This window comes from Pipistrellus hanaki (genome assembly GCF_964339955.1).
Source record: "Pipistrellus hanaki genome assembly, chromosome: 5".
Taxonomy (NCBI): Eukaryota; Metazoa; Chordata; class Mammalia; order Chiroptera; family Vespertilionidae; genus Pipistrellus; species Pipistrellus hanaki.
Window position 1 is genome coordinate 1,734,876 of NC_140507.1, and position 20,781 is coordinate 1,755,656.

A 20,781-nucleotide genomic window follows, 5' to 3' on the forward strand; every position below is an offset into this window, starting at 1 on the left:
CTCGAGGGCCTGCCTCGGAGCTCCGGCCTCCTGTGACCCCTGGGTGTGCAGTGTTCTGTCTCTGACAGCAAGCGGAGCAGTTCCCACGTCCACGTGTAGCACAGGCTAGTGTCACGGCCCGAGCTGTCCCCACCGTCCCCCGGGCCCTCACCTGTGGGGGTGGGGACGGAGGAGCACCTTTGCGGGGTGTGTTCCTTATATTTCGAGCTTCCCGAGCTGTGCAGACTGAGGGGGCAGAGGCACAGAATTTAACCTCAGGGACCTTGCACTCTTCCAAACCAAGACGCGCAGGGCAGGGCTCCGGGGCATTTGCGTGGCGTTGGTGGCGTGGAAACGTGCTGGGCTCGGGACGTGGCCGCTGAAGGCACCGGCAGGAGAGCGGGCGTCCCGGGGGCGCCTCGCTGTCCCCTTCGCCGGGCCCTGGGCCCTGTACCAGCCAGCGGCTTGGAGGGGGGTCTCGGAGCCAGAGCTCCGTGCTTGCTCATACGTTCCTGGGCGGTGAATTACTATACAGCCACGTGTACAGCGTGGAAACAAAACCCCAACCCAACAGGCCAGGCTGTCCTGTCCCCACCCCTGTGGACGTGCCGGGAGGGGGTAGGAGCAGGAGGCGGCAGCAGGGCAGGTCGGAGTCTCTGCCACTGGCGGGCTCCAGCTCCAGCTCCGGGCCTCACAGGCAGGGACAGGGGCAGAGGGGGCGAGCACCTGCCGGGGACACAGCCGGTGCCAGGCAGTGCTCTAGCCCGGCGGGTGGGGCGGTGCCAGGACAGCGCCACTGTTTGCGCAGCATTCGGGAACAGATGGCTCATCGCCCCCGCGGAGCCAAACATTTTCCCTGGCTCCTGCTAATGGCTCAGCCGCCTCCCGCAGACCTGCCAGCCTCCTCCCGCAGACCTCCCAGCCGCCTCCCGCAGACCTCCCAGCCGCCTCCCGCAGACCTGCCAGCCTCCTCCCGCAGACCTCCCAGCCGCCTCCCGCAGACCTCCCAGCCTCCTCCCGCAGACCTCCCAGCCGCCTCCCGCAGACCTCCCAGCCGCCTCCCGCAGACCTGCCAGCCTCCTCCCGCAGACCTCCCAGCCTCCTCCCGCAGACCTCCCAGCCTCCTCCCGCAGACCTCCCAGCCGCCTCCCGCAGACCTCCCAGCCGCCTCCCACAGACCTCCCAGCCTCCTCCGGCAGCGAGGGATCCAGTCCCCGGAGCACCCCCCTGGGGGGAGGGGCGCTGGCTCGGCCCTAGGGCGTCTCTGGTCAGGCTCTGCCCGCCCAGCCCGGCTGGCCGCCCCGCCCCTCACGCTCTCCGTGCCGCTTTCCTGGCCAGGAAATGGGTGTTTTCAGAGCGCCTGGCGGGCGCTGCTGGGTGTGTGCCTGGGACTGGGGGCGCTTGTGAGTCGGATCCCCCTCCCCCTCCGTCTGGGGTCAGCACAGAGGGGAGCAGGCCTTGAGACTATGTCATTCTGCCCCCCACTCCTCTGTAGCCCCCAGCCCCCAGCCCCTCCCCTTACCAGCCCTCCCTCCGCTGGGCAAGTACCTCCAGCTTCCTGGGCCTGGGCCCCACTGTGAACGGGGTGTCGTGAGCCTCCCTCGGGTGATGCCTGACCCCCAGGGGGTGCCGGGCCCTCCGCCCCCTCGGTCTGGGAGGCTCCCTGGAGGAGGGGCTTCATAGGCATGGAGGGTGGGGTGGGGGTGTTGATAGGCAGGGGGAGGGAGCTAACCATGTGGGTAAAGGCTGGGGAGAGTTGCCTCTCGGGGGTGAAGCCGGTGGGAATGGGGTGCTGCTGGTGCACGGGGAGGCTGGGTGGGGGGGCAGGGAGGTGCTGGAAGGTGGTTTGGGGTCGGGATGGGCAGGAGCAGGGAAGGGTGGGGGCAGAGCGAGGGAGGCGGCAGGACTCCGGGACAGCACCTGCCCTGGGGCTCTGCCCCCCCCCCCCCCCCCCCCCCGCAGCACCTCCTGCAGAGCGGCCAGGGGCAGAGCTTCCTGCTGGGCTCCCAGCCCCAGGTGCTCCCGCCACGGCCCCCCCACCCCCCAGGGCCGGCCTCCAGCGCCCAGGCCCCTTCCTGCTGCACCTCTGGCCAGGGCGTCCTGAGCGGTGGAGACCGAGGCCACACGTGACTGGGGCACCCCGATCCCGGAAGCCTGGCTGGGTGCGAGTCCCTGTGACCTCAGACCGGGGGCGGGGCAGCTGCCGCCTCTGTGGCCTCCCTCCCGCGTGGGCAGTTCCCTCCCCAAGTCCCCATGGGGGGGAGGGGGGGGGCTGGGACTCACCAACCCCACCCTGTCCACTCAGCACTCGGTCCCTGCCCCTCTTGGGGAGGGGGGGGCTCATTGAGCTTCCTCCAGGGTCTGACTGCGATGGGTGCTGGGACGGGTGCTGGCGGTGCTGGCAGAGGGGGCGGACCCTCTGCCCTGGGAAGGGACGTTCTATTTTTTTAAAATATCTATTTATTGATGTCCGAGAGGAAGGGAGACAGAGAAACATCCATGATGAGAGAGCATCACTGACCAGCTGCCTCCTGCACACCCCCAACTGGGAATGGAGCCCACAAGCCGGGCCTGTGCCCTGACCGGAATCGAACCCGGATCTGGTTTCTAGGTCGATGCTCAGCCCCTGAGCCAGCTGGCCGGGCAGGAAAGGGACTTCTTGTCTTGGGCAGCTCCGGGGTCTTCTGTTCTGGCTGGGAACCGGGCTTTGCACCAGGGAGATGGGGGCAGGAGACCCCCGCCCTCTGCCACCGGCGGGCGGCCCTCCGCCCAGACAGGCCCGCGTGGCCTCCCCTCCCGCTGGGCGCGCCCTCCCCGTCTGGCTCCGCTGGGGTGCGGGCTGACGGGAAGGTTCTGGGCTGTGAGCTAGTAAATTGGGGATAATTAGGTTTGCGTGGCAGGAACACGGCCCGGGCGCTGGGGCCTGCCTCTGCCCGGGCAGCAGCGGGGCGGGGGGGGACCCTGTGGGAGGTGCTCGCTGCCCGCCGTGGGTGCGTCTGCGTCTGAGGGCGTCCGTCTCCTCACCCATCGCCGTCCTCTCCCCCGTGAAGGCCAGAGCCGGTCACAGACTGTGCGCTTGGCCGGAGCAGGCCTGGCGCCAGGCTGCGGTCACCTTCGCCTTCGCTTTCGCTTTTGGCTGTTTTGCTTTGTTTTAGACAAAATGTACCGACAGCGAGATGCGCACCCTAAGCTGAGCGTCTGCCGAGATGGGACAGGCGGACGCTTTCTCCCGACGCAGAGTGCACCCTTACCCCGGGCCCCCTCGCCCCCCCTCCCAGGCCATGGCCGCCTCGGCCACCGCGGATCCAGGCGGCTGGTCTCCAGTCCCGTGAACCGAGTCTCAGGCAGGTTCTCCGTGTCTGTCTGCCTGTCTCGGCGCCGGGCACGTGAGGTCCGTCCGGGGTTGGGGCCTCCGGGGCCCATTCCTTTTCTCATCACCCATCTCCCACCCGCTCCCCCTCCCCAGCACACGGGCTGCTCACTCTGACCTGAGGGTCAGGGGTCAGAGGAACAGACCCCCCCAACAGCGCGTGGGTGCGGCCCACCATGTGGACACATAAATTAGCCATCACGCACGTCACTGCGCCGTACACTTCTAGTTGTATTTTTAAAAAATGTTTCTAGCCGGAACCGGTGTGGCTCAGTGGATAGAGCATCGGCCTGCAGACCGAAGGGTCCCAGGTTCCATTCTGGTCAAGGGCATGTACCTTGGTTGTGGGCACATCCCCAGTGGGGGTTGTGCGTGAGGCAGCTGGTCGATGTTTCTCTCATCGATGTTTCTAACTCTCTATCCGTCTCCCTTCGATAAATATGTTTCTACTTATTTTAGAGAGAGAGGGAGGAGGAGGAGAGAGAGAGAAACATCGATCGGCTGTCTCCTGCACACCCCCTGCCGAGACCGAACCTGGAACCTGGGCTTGCGCCCTGACCGGGAATCAAAGCAGTGACCTTCGGTCGGTGCTCAGCCCGAGCCACAGCGCCAGGCTGCGCCCCACACTTTAAGAAAAACAACGATGCCTCTTGTCAGTCGCTCCAATCGGCACAGGCAGAGCCGCCTTCTCCTGGCGGCTGCGTGGTGTGGTCGCTCTGGCATTGCGGTGGCTCCGGTCTGCTGCCAGAGAAGGCCATCCACCATGTCCGGCCCCGAGAGGCACGCACGTCGGACGCTGTGCAGGTTCTCACAAGCAGAATCGGTGAGTAAAGGGCTTTCGCGTTCACACTTTCGACGGATGTGCCAAACCTGCTTCCAGAGCAGTGGTCGGCAAACTCATTGGTCCACAGAGCCAAATGTCAACAGGACAACGACTGACAGTTCTTTGGAGAGCCACATTTTTTAAACTTAAACTTTTTCTAACGCCACTTCTTCAACATAGACTCGCCCAGGCCGTGGTATTTTTTTTTTTTTTTATCAATCTTTATTGTTCATATTATTACACAGGTTCCTCATTTCTTTTTCTTTTTTTTTCTTTTTTTCTTTTTTTATTTTTTTAAATCAATCTTTATTGTTCATATTATTACAAAGGTTCCTCATTTCTTCCCCCTCCACCAGGTTCCCACCCCACCCTCTGCCCCCTCCCCATCCCCCATTGTCCTCATCCATAGGTGCACAGTTTATGTTCAGTCTCTTCCTCCCTCCCTCTCCCCGATAGTAAATCCCTTTTCAGATAGTAAATCTGTTACTTAGCATTTTCTCATATCAATAATACCTCCACATGCCCAATGATACTTCACACAAAAGACATTTCCAAATAGGTCAACCAGCCTCATCCAGGCCCCACCCAAGGCACTCACAGATCAACACCCCAGCGCTATACTAACTCAACACATCCAGATCTAAGCCTTCATCACTTGATTCAGCAGACCCTCAAGTTCCCGCAAAAGTTTCCAGCCATGTCTGAGAGGCAGCCGTGGGCAGGTACAGGCGAGGAGCGAGCTGTTTCGGGCCTGGCTGCTCCGGGCCTGGCCTCTGTTGCTCTGGTTCGTTCCACAACCAGCTGCTCCGGGTCTGGTCACTGCCGCTCCCGACCTAGTTGCTCTGGACTTGGCTGTTGCTGCTACAGGCCTGGCCGCACCCGACCCGGCTGCTCTGGGACCGGTTGCTCCGGTCCCGGCCGCTCCGGGCCTGGCCGCTCCCAGCCTGGCAGCCATTGCTCCTGGCCTGGCCGCACCAGACCCTGCTGCTCCGGGCCTGGCCGCTCCCAGCCTGGCAGCTGCTGCTCCGGGCCTGGCCGCTCCCAGCCTGGCAGCCGCTGCTCCTGGCCTGGCCGCACCAGACCCGGCTGCTCCGGGCCTGGCCGCTCCCAGCCTGGCAGCTGCTGCTCCGGGCCTGGCCGCTCCCAGCCTGGCAGCCGCTGCTCCTGGCCTGGCCGCACCAGACCCGGCTGCTCCGGGCCTGGCCGCTCCCAGCCTGGCAGCTGCTGCTCTGGGCCTGGCCGCACCAGACCCGGCTGCTCCGGGCCTGGCCGCTCCCAGCCTGGCAGCCGCTTCTCCAGGCCTGGCCACACAAGACCCAGCTGCTCCGGGCCTGGCCGCTCCCAGCCTGGCCGCCGCTGCTCCAGGCCTGGCCGCACCCGACCCGGCTGCTCCGAGCCTGGCCGCTCCCAGCCTGGATGCTCCGTGCTTGGCTACTGCTGTTCTGGGCCTGGCTGCTCCCAACCCGGCTGCTCTGGGCCGGGCTTCTCCGGGCCCAGCCACTCGGTGTCTGGGTGTTCCTGGACTGGCCACCCTGGGCTTGGCCGCCTCTGCCTCAGGCCTGGCTGCCACTGCCCCAGGTCTGGCTGCTCCAGTGCTGGCCGTTGATGCTCTTGTTCTAGCTGCTGCTGCTCTGGGGCCTGGCCACTGCTGCTCCGGCCCCAGCTGCCACTGCCTTGTGCCTGGCCACTCTAGGCCTGGTCGCCGCTGTTCCAACATTCTGTCCCTTTTTTCTTTTTCTTTTAAAAAAACAAAACAAAACGCATTTATGTTGCAATGTTGGCTGGTGCGTTGAGTTCTGACTAGTCTTTGATTTTTCAAGATCTTCTTTGTATTCTTTCTTAAGTAATTTTACTATCATTTGCTCTCACTTGATTTCTTCACATTGAGAACTTCTTTGGTTTCTTCCTTCTTGTCCTGGGAGCTCAGCAGGTTGGCCTGTGGCACCCCTTTGTTCTCCTTGGGCTCCCGCGCTGCTCCAGCCTGTTGCCGGGGTCGGCGCCGCCCAGGAAGCAGCCCCCGTCCTTGGCTCCGTTGCCAGCGCTCAGCAGTCGAAGGCTCAGGGGCACCCCCCCCCACTGGGGGCCCCGTCGCCCGGCTCCTTGCTGGCGCCCGGCTGGCCGGTGTCCGGCAGGGGCTCCTGCTCCTCGTGGCGTTCCTCCAGTCTGGGGCTTTCTTTCTCCCTCCCACTAGGGGAGTCCAGGATCAGAGTCAACAGACTGTCCTCTGCGCACAGTGTGCGCGACTCCGGGTGCTCGGCCTTTCGCTGCGCTCCCAGGACTCCACCTCACAGCTCCGTCTCCCCCTGCCCGAGCCTGGGTCCCCAGGGACTGGCCCAGACCTGGAGTTCGGGGCGGTCTGGACTGAGGCTCAGAGCTGCCGCCGGAGGCTTTGTTTCTTCCGGCTAGGGTAATCCAGCATCAGAGTCAACATTCAGTCCTCTGCGCGCCATGTGCGCGCGACTCCGGGGGGCCCCGCATTTCGCCGTCCCCCGGGATTGTCTCCCCCTGCCGGAGCCTGGGTCCCCAGGGTCTGGCACATAACTTGGGGCTCAGCGCTGCCGGTTCGGGGGTTCAGCCCAGGCTGGGGGTTCTATTTCCTTCCTGCTAGGGAACGCCTGGCAGCACCCAGCCCTCTCCTCCTCTCCGGCTGCGACCTCTCCGCGCGCGCGTGCGTGCGAGCGCGCAGCATGTCTCCGTACCTTAGGCTTTTTTTCAGCTCCTCTGATTTTCCTTCTGGTTTTCTCCCTCCTTCCTATTGTAGAGTTTTCAGTCAGTCGACTACCTGTAGCTCTGGGCAATGTCCACTCTACATTTTAGTTGTATTCCCTTGAAATTGTTGTGAGCTGCTGCGGCTAGGTGTATACCCGAGCAGCCATCTTGGATCCTCCTCCCACAGGTTCCTCATTTCTTCCCCCCTCCACCAGGTTCCCACCCCACCCTCCGCCCCCTCCCCATCCCCCATTGTCCTCATCCAAAGGTGCACAGTTTATGTTCAGTCTCTTCCTCCCTCCCTTTCCCCGATAGTAAATCCCTTTTCAGATAGTAAATCAGTTACTTAGCATTTTCTCATATCAATAATACCTCCACATCAGGCCGTGGTATTTTGTGGAAGAACCACACTCAAGGGGCCAAAGAGCCACATGTGGCCCTCGAGCAGCAGTTTGCTGACCAAAGGGGAGTATTTTTTAGGCCAATTTGCTTTCTGGAGAGTTGTTTCAGTTTGCACCCCAACCAGCAACTTAGTTTTCATATCTCAGGTCCCCGCACGCCCCCTCCTCCCAATAAGACGCCCCCTGCTGCCGCCGCCCCCTTGTACCCCCCACCCAGTGTCACTCCGGGAGGGCCTCCTCTGTCCCCCGCACCCTTCGCTCTGTCTTGAGTTCGAGGCGTGTTTCTGGCTCAGGAGTTCACACTGGCTCCTCCCTCTGCCCGGAATGCCCCGACCACAGACCTGCTCACACGGTGCCTCTCCGTCCCCAGGCCCCGAGCTCGTGTGTCTCTGTCTGAGGGAGCCTTCCTGGCCACGAGGGAGGGCACGCAGGTAGGAGCCGGCACACACCCATCCCCAGCGGCACACGCCTGCCCAGTCCACCCTGGGCAGCCCATCAGCTGCCTGTCTCCCCGGCCAGATGCCGCCTACAGGGACGGCTGGTTGACTGCCAGGGCCCCGTCTCAGACTGACACCCCGATGCGTCCCCTGCATCACGTGCCGGGCCGGGGAGGCCCAGGTGCTGGCAGGTCCTCACACAGCCAAAAGGTCGCTGGTTTGATTCCGGGTCAGGGCACGTGCCTGTGTTCCGGGCTCCATCCCCGGTAGGGGGGGTGCAGGAGGCAGCCAATCCATGATTTCTCTCTCTCTTCAAAAGATCTTTATATAGACAATAAATATAATATAAATATAAATATAAATCTCTCTATATAAAACCCTAAGTGACCGGTTGACCTTGTGACCAGTCACTATGACGTGCAGGCAAATGCTCAACGCGGGAGCTGCCCCTGGTGGGCAGCAGGTGCAGCGGGGCCAGGATGAGCCGGAGCGGAACGGCACCTGCGGGGCCAGGGCCCTCCCCGCCACCTGCGCTTCCCGCACTACCACACGCTCAGGGGATGTCAGACTGCCGGTGTCGGCCCAATCCCTGGCCAGCCGAGAGGCAGTCCGACATCCCCTGAGGGGTCCCGGGTTGGAGAGGGTGCAGGCAGGCTGAGGAACCCCATGGGGCGTCTAGTAAATAATAAATAAATAAGTAGATGATAAATAAGTAAAGCCGCCTGTCACACACAGCGAGTAGTGGTGACCCACCCCCAGGACAGCTCGGCATGGCTTCCGGCCCATCTCCAGGCCCAAGGCCTCAGACTCCGCCCTTTAGGGTAATGGCTTGGCCCTGGGCTGTCTGGCTCAGTGGAGAGCATCAGCCTATAGCCAAAGGGCTGGATCCAGGGCACACACCTCGGTGACGGCTCCTCCCTGCCCCGCCCTGGTCTGGTAGGTGGTGGCTATTTCTGTCCTTCCCTCTGAAAATCAATAGGAAAACACCCTCAGGGGGATAGAAACCAGTAAGGACCCCTGGCCCAGCGCGCGGGGGACATGCCCCACGCACACAGGCTGGGTCCCCGGCCGCCTCTTCACTGGCAAACACTGGCTCCTGTATCTGCCAGGCCGCAGCCCCGGCCTCTGCTCTGGGCACAGCACGTGAGCAGGTGCTGGCTGAGCTCAGGCAGAGGCGGCTGGGAAGGGGGGTGGGGGCTGCTGGGGGGCTCCCTGGAGATGCGGGGGGTCTAAGGCAGGAGGAGGAGCCGGTCTGGTGGAGGTGTGGGGGGGTGCACCTGACAGCACCTGCGGGACCCACCAAGCGGGGAGGGACCCAGCTGCTGCCCATGCTCAGCCTCAGCCGGGAGCACCGGGGGGCCCACAGCCCCTAAATCTGACAGGATCCTGGGCCCCCCCCTCCCCCCGGCACAGGGGCTTCCAAACTCGAGTCTGTCCCAGGACCATCCCACTCCCCTCCCCCCGCTGGTCTCCCGCGGACAGGGGTCGGAGGGCAAGGTGTCCCAGGCGGAGTTGGGGTGGGGGCGGGCCAGTCAGCCAGGGACTGAGTCACTGCACCCATCTGGGGTGCTGGGGTCCGGAGACCTCAGCCTCTATCTGTGTCCCCCCCCCCCCCCCCCCGCCTGTGCGGAGCCGGAGCCGCGGGCGGGAGGAGGCGGGAGGCAGGGGCCGGGGTGGGGAGGCGGGCGGGGCGGGGCCCCTGCTGTGCTCGCCGCCTCTGCACCCCGGACACGCAGGCGGACCCGGGCCGCCGACCGGACCCACGCAGGACGCCGGCCGCGCGGGGCGGGTGCGGAGGGGGCGCCGGGCAGGCCGGCGGGCGAGGTAAGCGGTGCGGCGGGCGGGCGGGACCTGTCGGAGCCTTTGTCTGCGCCCCGCTCTGCCGCCCAGTCCGGGCCGCGGGCGGGCGGGACCGGGGACCCCGAGCCCCACCACCCACCCCGTCCGGGAGGGCCTCCCCCCCCCTCCCCGCCGCCGGGGTGGGGTCCGGACCGGGCCGCCCCCGCCGCCCCGTCAGCCGCTGCGGGCGCCCACCGGCCGGGGAGCCGAGGCCCGGCCTGCCCTGCAGGCGCCCCCCCTCCGGGCCCAGGCTCCGGTCCCTCCACCTGCGGCTCCCGGGCCTCCATCGCGCCCCCTCCCGCTCCGGGAGGCCGCGGGCAGAGGCGGCCTGTGCGCCCAGGGCGGGGGGGGGGGTGCCTCGCAGTGGGGGCTGCCCTTTGGGGGGCCGGCCTGGGAGCCAACTTTGCTGCCGATGGGGATGGGGACGGGTCGGGGACAGGGACAGGGACGGGCAGACCGGGGGCGGGGGGCGCGGTGCCGGAGCGGCAGCTGCAGGGCCCGGGGTGGGCGGCTCCGGCCCCAGCCAGCACTGGGCGGGCACCAGCTGCCCCGGAAGCTCCGAGCCCACTGTCCTTGGGCAGGATGGGGGCGGGATGGGGGCGGGATGGGGGGAGGGGGGGGGGCTGGATGGGGACGGGATGGGGGCGGGATGGGGGCGGGATGGGGGGAGGGGGGGGGCAGGATGGGGGGGGGACGGGATGGGGGCAGGATGGGGGGAGGGGGGGGCGGGATGGGGACGGGATGGGGGCGGGATGGGGGGAGGGGGGGCTGGATGGGGGGAGGGGGGGGCGGGATGGGGGCGGGATGGGGGCGGGATGGGGGCAGGATGGGGGGCTGGCGCTGGGAGAGCAGCAGAGAGCTCCCTCCCGCCTGGGCACGGGGCGGGCTGCGGCCACCGGGTGCGCGGCCAGGAGGCCCTGCTGGTGGCTCTCCAGCCTGGCGCCTGGACCCTCGGTGGGCTCTGGGGTGGAGCAGCCCCCGAGGGGCCAGCCTGGCCGGGGGCCGGGCGTCCTGCATTCTCAGTGCCCAGGGCACCCTCAGAGCCAACATCTGCTCAGTCACAGCGAAGCTGGGGCCAGGGGGGTGGGTCAGTGCCGAACAGGCCCCGGGGTGGCTCTGCCCAGCTCCCTCCCACCGAGGTAGGCAGGAGCCCTCGGCCCCCTGTGCCTGGCCGGGGGCCGTGTGACCCCGGGCTGCCCTGAGGCGGGGACACTGGGGCCCAGGGGTGGCCGGGCCTCTCGGGGCTCCCTGGCAGGCACGAGGGGTGCCGAGGAGGGGGGGGCAGAGGAGAGCCCCGGCCAGTCTTGCCTCTTTCCGCCCCTGTGCACGCTCTCCACTGTAATTATCAGGGGGCTGGGGGGGGGGGGCTGGGCAGCCTGGGCTCTGAGCCTGAGGACCTGGGAGGGAAGGGAGGGCTGTGGCCTGGAAAGGAGGGGACGCCTCCTCAGTGCACTCCCCCCACCGCCCGGGCAGCCGTGATGTCGTGTTGGGGCCATGGGTCAGCGGCCGGGGAGTCAGGGCCCCCCCCACCAGGAGGGGCCGGGGCCCGTGTGCGTGGCGGCTGCCGGCTTCCCCCCTCCCCCCCCAGACCCGGGCAGGATGGGCCCTCCGGGCTGGATGCGGGCAGAGGCCTCAGGGTGGCGGGCGTGTCCCTGGGTGTCTCCGGTGCCCAGCGGGCCGGCTGCAGGGGGCAGCGCCGGGCCTCCGTCCAGCGGCAGAGCGGTGAGCTGGCCCGGCCGGCCCCTCACGGCGCAGGACTGAGGCCGTTAGAGGAACCGAGGACAGACGCTTTAACAAACAGCCCACAGGTGGGCGGCCAGGCCGCGGGGGCCTCTCCCTCGTGGACCATTAGCCCGTTCTGAGGCCAGGCCAGAGGGACTGGCTGCGGGGATGGGTCTCCGTGCCCAGGGCCTGGCTTTGCCTTGGGCCCCTGTTGCCGCCTGTGCAACCGGCGGGCGGGAGGGCGTTCACCCCTGAGGCTCAGGCTCCTCGGCCCCTCTCCCCGGAGGCCTTGTGCTCGGTGGTGTCTGTTCTGATGGCCGCCCAGCCGGCACCGAACCTCCAAACGCTCCCCCTCCACCTGTTCCCTCGTGCCCGCCACCACCCCCCGCTGGCCTCGCCGAGCCGGCCTCGGGGGTCCGAGGTGGCACGGAAGGCTCAGTGGGTGGAGAGCAGTGAGGATGGCAGGGGGCGGGGGCGGGGGCGGGGGCGGGGTGCAGGCGTGGGGCCCGGGCAGCAGCAGGGCCCCCCTCCCGGCCCCTCAGCCCCCTCTCTCCGCAGCCCGGGCCGCCATGGGCTCCGTGGGCAGCCAGCGCCTCAAGGAGCCGGGCACGGCGGGCAGGAGCGTGGTGACGAGCTTCAGCTTCGAGGGCTGCCGGCTGGAGGAGGAGGCGGCCGCAGGGGCAGCTCAGGGCGGGGCTCCGGCCAGGGGCACCCCGGTTTTCACGGACTCTGGTGAGTGAGGGTGCGGGCGAGGGGTGGCCGGGGAGCCCTCGGGAGGCAGTGTGGGCACCCCTGGGCGCGGGGCCGCGTGTGCGGGCAGAGAGGGGTGCGGCCATAACCACAGGCCAGGTCTCCCTTCCCCTCCGGCCGCCGCTCCGGGTGAGGGGCCCTCTGGGGGGCGTCCGTGACCCCGTCCAGGTGGGAGGTGCGTGGCCACGCAGGCGCAGCCATACACTGCCCTCGGGGTGACACGCCGCCTGGCACATCCACTGGCCACGGCCGTGCCTCCCTCAGCGGAGGGAGGGCCTGGGGAGGCCGGCGGGCGGGGCACAGCCTGGTTCTGGCTCTGGCCCGGCCACGGACCTCGGCCACCTGCCGGCCTCTCCGGGCTTCGGGGCCGGCCTGAGACCGGCGTGCTGAGCGGCGGCGTGTGGCGTGTGGTTCGCAGCGTGTGGCTCGTGGCGTGTGGCTCGTGGCATGTGGCGTGTGGCTCGCGGCGTGTGGCTCCTGGTGGCCGCGGGCTCACCGCCGTGTCTCCCACAGAGGGGCGGGCGCCGGACGACCGATACCACGCTGTCTACTTCGCCATGCTGCTGGCGGGCGTGGGCTTCCTGCTGCCCTACAACAGCTTCATCACCGACGTGGACTACCTGCACCACAAGTTCCCAGGTGGGCCCCACCGGACTGGCCCGGCTCCACCGCGGCCCGGGAGAGCGCTGCCGAGAGCTGCGGAGTGACCGGCCGCCCGCGCCCTCGGGGACATCCTAGTGAGGAGGCGGGACCAGGGGCTCCCTGAGCACTGCCCCCCCTTCCTCCCCACCCCCAGGGACCTCCATCGTGTTCGACATGAGCCTCACCTACATCCTGGTGGCGCTGGTGGCCGTGCTGCTCAACAACGCGCTGGTGGAGCGGCTGAGCCTGCACACGAGGATCACGGCGGGTGGGCCTCTGCCCGGGCCCCCCCGGCCCCTGGCCCCCGGCCCCTCGCTCCCCGGCCCCCCGCTCCCCGGCCCCCCGCTCCCCGGCCCGCACCTCGCCCTCCGTGGGACGGTGGGGACTCCAGGGAACGCGGCCAGGCGGTGGTGTGTGGGGGCCGCGCCCAGCACGTTGTGGTCCTGGGGCCCAGCTCTCCCTCCGCCCGTCTTCTCCCCTTCCCCCTCCTCCACGCTGACATCTGCTTCATGAGCCAGCACCTCCTCCAGGCAGCCCTCCGGGCCCCTCTCAGGCCCCAGGGCGTCCCGGCACCGGGCGTGAAGGGCGAGGGCAGAGGGAGGGGAGAGCAGAGCCCGCGCCCGCCCCCTGACCGCCCGCCGCCCGCAGGCTACCTCCTGGCCCTGGGCCCCCTCCTCTTCATCAGCGTCTGCGACGTGTGGCTGCAGCTCTTCCCCCGGCGCCAGGCCTATGCCATCAACCTGGCCGCCGTGGGCACCGTGGCGTTCGGCTGCACAGGTAGGCGGGGAGGGAGCAGGGCCGGGGGCCCTAAGATCCGGCCCGCCCCAGCCCCCTGGGTGTGGAAGGTGGGAGGCCCAGTCCCTTCCTTTCCCTCCACTTGTGCGACACCAGCTTCAAGGCCAGGAAGCCATTGGGTGTGAATTAAACCAAGGCTGCTTTTTAAAACATTTTTTTAAATTTTTTTATTGATTAAGGTATCACATATTTGTCCTCATCCCCACATTCCCATCCCACACCCCTCCCCATGCAGGCCCCCACCTCCTGTTGTCCTTGACCTCTGGTTAGGCTCATATGTACGTACCGAGGCTGCTTTTAAAAAATATACGTATATGTTTATTATTATTATTGATTTCAAAGAGGAAGGGAGACTGAGAGAGAGTTAGAAATATCAGTGCTGAGAGAGAATCACTGATCGGCTGCCTTCTGCACACCCCACACTGGGGATGGAGCCAGCACCCTGGGCATGTGCTCTGACCGGGAATCGAACCGTGACCCTCTGGTTCAGAGGTCAGTGCTGGGCAGACCCAGGCTTCCGGAGTAACGCCTTGCCCAGGCAGGGGCTCAGGTCTGTGTTGAAAACACAAGTGCGGCAGGTTATCCTGAGCCCGCAGGCATGGTTTTGAAGAACTCCAGAATTAATCATGTTTAGAGACACTGCAAGCTACCTTGGGTCAATCTGTTCCTTCTTGTTTCAATTAAACTGAATTTACACAAAAGAAAACAAAACACAGTGTGGGGGGAGCGGGCAGCCGCTGCTCGGGGCTGGCCCTCGGCAGCCCGCTCCCCCTCCCAGCCGCGTCGGTGAGGAGGGGAGCGGCGACGCTGGTGACCGGTGAGCCAGGAAGCTCAGCCGCTTAAAACCAGACTCACCTCCGGCTCCTGCTCCACCTTCCACCGGTGGGTGGAGCGTCCAGCACCGCCAGCCGCCCGAGACCCGCTTACCTCGGGGCCCTCCAGCCCCGCTGGGCCGGGCCGGGCGTCCCGGGCTCCGCTGCCTCTCACAGAGCGTGGTGTCCTTTCACCGCAGACGGGCCGGGCCCCTGCCGGCGGCCGGTGGAGGAGGCAGGTCTCGCCCAGCGAGGTGGCCGGCCCTGGGCCTCCTCCCAGCCGGGCTGACAGGACCTGTGCCCGCGCCCTCGCCCGCAGCGCGTCCGCCCTGGCAGTGCCAGCGGTGTCACGGCTGCTCCTCTCTCCCTCTCGCCCTCTCCCTCTCTCTCTCTCTCTCTCTCTCTCTCTCTCAAGTGCAGCAATCCAGCTTCTACGGGTACACAGGGATGCTGCCCAAGCGGTACACCCAGGGCGTGATGACCGGAGAGAGTGAGTGCGGGGCCCCGGGGTGGGGGCGATGGGGGGGCCTGGGCTGCTGGCCTCTGAGGCTCCTCCCAGGGACACGCCTGCTTGGCCTGCCTGGCTGGGGAAGCCGTGTCACCGTGTCTGTGTGTGTGTCTGTGTGCATCTGTGTACCTGTGTGTGTGTCTGTGTGTGCGCCTGCCTGTGTGCATGTGTGTGTCTCTGTATTTGCATGCATGTGTCTGTGTGCACACATGTGTCTATGCACGTATGTCTGTGTGTGCACGCCTGTGTGTGTGTGTGTGTCTGTGTGTGTGGGGGTAGCTCTCCTGTCCCACAGGCGCCGCTCCTCAGCTGGCTGTCCGCGGAGCAGGCCCACAAGCCCCGCACCCAGCACTCCTTGCTCCTCAGACCCCTTTCCCAGGCCGCCCGCCGTCTCCCGCCTAAGGGCGGCCTGGTCCCCGCTGCCCCCGCCACCCTGCCACCGTCCACATCCTCTCCATTGAGTCTCCACTGCCGTGTGCCCAGCTGGCACTGGGGAATGCTCTCGGAGCCGGCACACGTGGCAGCTCATTGCCTGTCTGGGGCCGAGCAGGGCTGGGTGGACTGGAGTGGAGGCAGAGGGCCCGGGGCCCAGGCAGGAGAGGGGCCGACGGGCTGAGACCCCAGGACCGGCAGGGCGGGGCGACTGTGCAGGGGGCAGTGGTGGCTGGGCGAGGGGGTGGGTGCAGGTGGGAGCACTGGTGGTGGGGGTGCAGGTGAGCGCAGTGGGGTGGGTGCAGTGGGATGGGTGCAGGTGGGCGCAGTGGGGGGGTGCAGGTGGGCGCAGTGGGGTGGGTGCAGTGGGGTGGGGGTGCAGGTGGGTGCAGTGGGGGGGTGCCGGTGGGAGCACGTGGTGGGGGTGCAGGTGGGCGCAGTGGGGTGGGTGCAGTGGGATGGGTGCAGGTGGGCGCAGTGGGGGGATGCAGGTGGGCGCAGTGGGGTGGGCACAGTGGGGGTGGGGGTGCAGGTGGGCGCAGTGGGGGTGCAGGTGCAGGTGTGCGCAGTGGGGGTGGGTGCAGGTGGGCGCCGGGGGCGGGCTGACGGGCGGGGCCCTCCCCGCAGGCACGGCGGGCGTCATGGTGTCCCTGAGCCGCATCGTCACCAAGCTGCTGCTGCGGGGCGAGCGGGCCAGCACGCTTACCTTCTTCCTGGTCTCCGCCGGCCTCGAGCTGCTCTGCTTCCTGCTGCACCTGCTGGTGCGGCGCAGCCGCTTCGTGCGCCACCACACCGGGCGGCCCCGCGACGGCCCCGCCGGGCCCCGGGGCTACTGCGTGCACCACGACGTGGCCGCCGGCGACGTCTGCTTCGTGAGTCCCGCCCGGCCTCCGGGGCCCGTCTCCGGACCGAGCCGTCCGCAGCCCCCGAGTCCGTGCCGGGCCTCCCGGGGCCCCGTCTCTGTGCCCGGGCCCTGCATCCTGGGATGCGGCTGAGGAGTCTGCCACCTGGTGGGCGGGCGGGAAGAGCAGGGTGCTGGCACAGACGCTGGCCCAGCACTCTCCCCTCAGCCAGGACAGGACAGTGAACCGGGACACAGAGACCAGGATGGGCAGCGAGCGGTGCACGGAGACCAGCCCCGCGCTGGGAAAGGACGGGGTTCCCCAGGGGGCCCAGGGCCGAGCCCCGTCTGTGTCCAGGGAGGGGGTGAGGGGCCGGGGCCGCGCTGGGAGCAGAGGGAAGTGGGAGCAGCAGGGCCCCCCAAACCCTGCCGCACCCTGTCCCCCAGGAGAACCCGGGCCCGGCCGGCGGGTCCCCGAAGGACAGCCCGGCCCACGAGGCGCCCGGCGGTGAGCGGGGAGCCTACACGCGGTTCGACGTGCCGCGGGCCCGAGCCGAGCGCAGCTGGCCCTCCGTCCGCGGTGGGTGCAGCTCCCGGGGCGGCGCGGGGATGGGGGGGGAGAGGGGGGAGCTGGCCCTCCGTCCGCGGTGGGTGCAGCTCCCGGGGCGGCGCCGGGATGGGGGGGAGAGGGGAGGAGGGGGGCAGGTGCTGACCGGCCGCCCCCCAGCCCTGCTGCTGCAGCGGTACGCGGTGGCCCGCGCCATCTGGGCGGACATGCTGTCCATCGCCGTCACCTACTTCATCACGCTGTGCCTGTTCCCCGGCCTGGAGTCCGAGATGCGGCACTGCGCGCTGGGCGAGTGGCTGCCCATCCTCGTCATGGCCGTGTTCAACCTCGCCGACTTCGTGGGCAAGGTGCGCCCGGCCGCGGGCCAGGCCACGGCCACGGAGGGCAGGCCACGGCCACTGAGGGCAGGCCGCGGCCACGGAGGGCCAGGCCGCGGGCGCGGGGAGCGGCCAGCCTGGAGGGCCAGCTGTGCCCGGGGCGAGCGGGAGCCCGAGGGGCAGGCCCGGAGCCAGAGCGGCTGGGCTCCGAGGGGGGGAGGTTAGGTCCGGCTGCCGTGGCCTCTTGGGGGTGGCCGTTTGCCGGAGGCCACACAGCGGGGGGGTCTGGGAGCCCAGGGGCGCTGAGGGGACCCCAGTGGTTCTAAGGTTCGAGGGGCCTGACGCTCTGGGCCCCGTGACCTCAAGCCTCAAGTGGGTGCCAGAGCTGCACCGAGGGCCCGGGGGCTGCCGGGACCCGTGCCGTGTGCGGACGGGTGGGCACCCGCAGGGGCTGCCACATGGGCCTCTGGGTTTTCGGGGACCAGGCGGGGCCGAGCCGGGGCTGCCGGGGCGGGGGGCGGCGGAGGCCGCGGGGCGGGCGGGGCCCTCACACCTGCCCCCGCAGATCCTGGCGGCGCTGCCGGTGGACTGGCGGGGCACGCACCTGCTGGCCTGCGCCTGCCTGCGCGTGGTCTTCATCCCGCTGTTCATCCTGTGCGTGTACCCCAGCGGCGCGCCCGCCCTGCGCCACCCCGCCTGGCCCTGCGTGCTCTCCCTGCTCATGGGCATCAGCAACGGCTACTTCGGCAGCGTGCCCATGATCCTGGCCGCCGGCAAGGTGGGGCCGCGGCAGCGGGAGCTGGCAGGTAGGCGCGGGCCCGGGTGGGCACCCTCGGGGGCGGGCGGGGCGGGCCTCTCGGCTCTCCCTCCGCCGCCGGCCTCACAGCGCCCGGTGCTGGCGACGCGGTGGTGACAGACTCCATCGTGCGTTTCCGGCACCGACGGGCAGGGGGACAGACAGACACAGAGTGACAGTGAGGCAGAGGAAGGGGGTGGCTGGCCGGGCGGGCGTCACTGCGGAGGGGCCTCTGAGAAGGGCCTGAGGAGCGGGGGGCAGAGGCGCGGGGCCTGGGGCGGGCGGGGGTTGGAAGGAGTGCTGGGCTCTGAGTGGACAGTGGTCCCCACGGCTGATGATTGGGCGGGGCGGGGGGGCGGGGCAGAAGGACTCGGGTTCGGGCCGGGACGATGCTCCAGGCGAGAGGCTCCCTTGCCCTCAGCGGCGGGGAGGGAGCTCTGGGGGAGCGGGGCCGGGCTGGGCTCCGGCTGCACCGTCCAGGCGCCCAGCACCCGGGGCAGCTGGAGCGACGCCCTCCGCCCGGTCTGTGTGATGCCCTCACCCAGCCCTCCGAGCGGCCGGCGCCAGGCCCGGCCCGGCCCGGCCCGGCCCGGGGGCAGGGGGGCTGTGGGCGCCCGGCCGCCCGGCCCGCACTCAGGCCGCTCCGCCCGCAGGGAACACCATGACCGTGTCCTACATGACGGGGCTGACGCTGGGCTCGGCCGTGGCCTACTGCACCTACAGCCTCACCCGGGGCGCCCACCAGAGCTGCCTGGAGCCCCCCACCGCCAACGCCTCCCTCGCCGCCGGCCTCTGAGCCGGCCGCCCGCCCACTGCCGCCTGCCGCCTGCGGGCCGGCTCCTCCTGTGCCAAGACCGCCACCTCCCGGGCCGCCCACCCGGCCCCGCGGCCCCGGGTCCCCCGAGGCCTCAGCCTCGACGCCACTGACCCGGACCCGCCCACACTGTGCCCCGCGCCTCCCGCCCTCGCTGCGTCCAGTCTGGTCCCAGCCGTCCCGCTGGGCGGGCGGGCGGTCACCAGCCATGTCCCTCCTGCGACCCCGCCCCCAGGTCGGCTCTGAGGGCCCCTCTGTCACCCCAATCACAGCGTCACCGCCCCCGAGCCAGCCCTTCATGTGGGCCCCCACCTAGCCTTAGCCCCGGCTTTCCCGAACCCGGGTTTGCAGGGAGGAACGGGGTCTGAGTGCAGGCCAGAGCCCCTGGGCCCCTCCCTCACCCTGATGCCACAGGCTTGGGGTCCGCCCGCCCAGGACCTGCCCCTCCGGCTGAGTGGGGCCCCCGGGCTGAAGTCCACGCCAGCCCTAAGCCTGACCCCCACCCGGCAAAGCCCAGGAGGGCCGAGTCCCCCCAGCCGGACACTCCGGTTGGCTCAGGACCAGTTGAGGGGGCTCTGGGGTGCCGTCCGCCCTCCACACCCACCAACCGCGTGGCGAAGCCCCTGCTGTGTCCCCCCCCCCCCCCCGTCTGTCACTGTACCGCACCGGCCATTAAACGATGAAGCAGAGCCTGCCCTGTGTCTGAGAGCGTGTGTGTGTGTGTCTGTGTGTGTGTGTGTGAGCGTCTGTGTGTGTGTGTGTGTGTGCGTGTGAGCATCTGTGTGTATGTGTGAGCGTCTGTGTGTGTGTGTGTGTGTGTGGTGTGGGGGGTGGTGGTGTGGGTGTGTGTGTATGTGTGAGCGTCTGTGTGTGTGTGTGTGTGTGTGGTGTGTGTGGGGGTGGTGTGGGTGTGTGTGTGTGTGTGAGCGTCTGTGTGTGTGTGTGTGTGTGTGTGTGAGCGTCTCTGTGTGTGTGTGTGTGTGTGAGCGTCTGTGTGTGTGTGTGTGGGGGGGTGAGTGTGTGTGTGTGTGTGTGTGTGGTGTGTGTGTGTGGGGGTGAGTGTGTGTGTGTGTGTGTGTGTGGTGTGTGTGTGTGTGGGGGTGTGTGTGTGGGGGGGGGGCGCACGCTGGGGGCAGAAGGCATGCCGCCCCCCCAGCGTCAGCCGGACTGCGGGCAGCTGCCCGCCGCTCTTGTGGCTCCACCTCCCGCTCTGGCCTGAGGGCTGGGCACACTGCGGTGGGTCCCTGGGAGGACAGTGAGGAGGAGAGACCAGGCACGGTGGCCAGGGGCCACCAGGGGGCGCCAGCACTCCGCTGCTCCTGCGTCTTGGGTCTGAATGAGCGGCTTCCCGGCCTGGGGCAGGGCTCCCCCTCCACCTGCGGCTCAGGCCATTCCCACCCCCCTCACCCCCGCGTCTGCCTCTGCCCGTGGGAGCGCCAGTCTCTGATGGAAAGAGAAAGGAGCTGCTGCTGGCCACACGCGCGCGCGCACACACACCATACACACACCACACACAGTCACACAAGCACACACACACAAGTACACACACCACACGCACACACAAGCACACACACACCACACACAATCACACACCACACAAGCACACACACACACGTACACACACCACACGCACACACAAGCACACACACCACACACAATCACAGAAGCACACACACATGCACACACACCACACACAGTCACAGAAGCACACACACATGCACACACACCACACACAGTCACAGAAGCACACACACATGCACACACACCACACACAATCACAGAAGCACACACGCACGCACACACCACGCACACGCACGCACGCGCGCACGTGCACACACAGGCGCCCAGAACCTCGGCGCTCGTGGGCGGGCCGGGCCGCTGCCACGCCGGCTGGTCACCGGTGGGGACGTGGCCGGTGCAGCCACGAGCTTTCCTCGTTTAAATGAGCTCCCACGGAAAGGGCCACGCGGGGGAACCCCAGCTCCTGCCCGAAGCCCGCGCCCCGTGCGCCCATACCACCCGTCCGGGCGGCTCCAGCTCAGCTTCTCTCTCCAGGAAACGTTCCCACAGAATTCGCCGCGAACAGCACCCCCAGAACCACAGAAAAGACAGGGTTCCCCCGACAGCCTGGCAGCCGCTCTGCTCCCTTAAGGGTGCCTGGGCCAGGGTCAGGGTCAGGGTCAGGGCCAGGGTCAGGGTCAGGGCCAGGGTCAGGGTCAGGGTCAG

At 68.1% G+C, this 20,781-nt stretch overlaps 1 protein-coding gene across 1 annotated transcript; it reads left to right on the forward strand.

Annotated features, from left to right (window-relative positions):
• The first annotated feature begins 9,447 nt into the window (after positions 1-9,447).
• SLC29A4 (solute carrier family 29 member 4) lies at positions 9,448-19,238 on the forward strand. The gene is made up of 11 exons (XM_084886183.1): positions 9,448-9,543; positions 11,839-12,012; positions 12,544-12,669; positions 12,827-12,940; positions 13,321-13,449; positions 14,695-14,769; positions 15,847-16,091; positions 16,508-16,640; positions 16,788-16,975; positions 17,511-17,751; positions 18,395-19,238. The coding sequence occupies exons 2-11, from the start codon at positions 11,850-11,852 to the stop codon at positions 18,535-18,537; spliced, it is 1,557 nt and encodes a 518-aa protein (XP_084742309.1). The 5' UTR covers positions 9,448-9,543; positions 11,839-11,849; the 3' UTR covers positions 18,538-19,238.
• Positions 19,239-20,781: the final 1,543 nt, after the last annotated feature.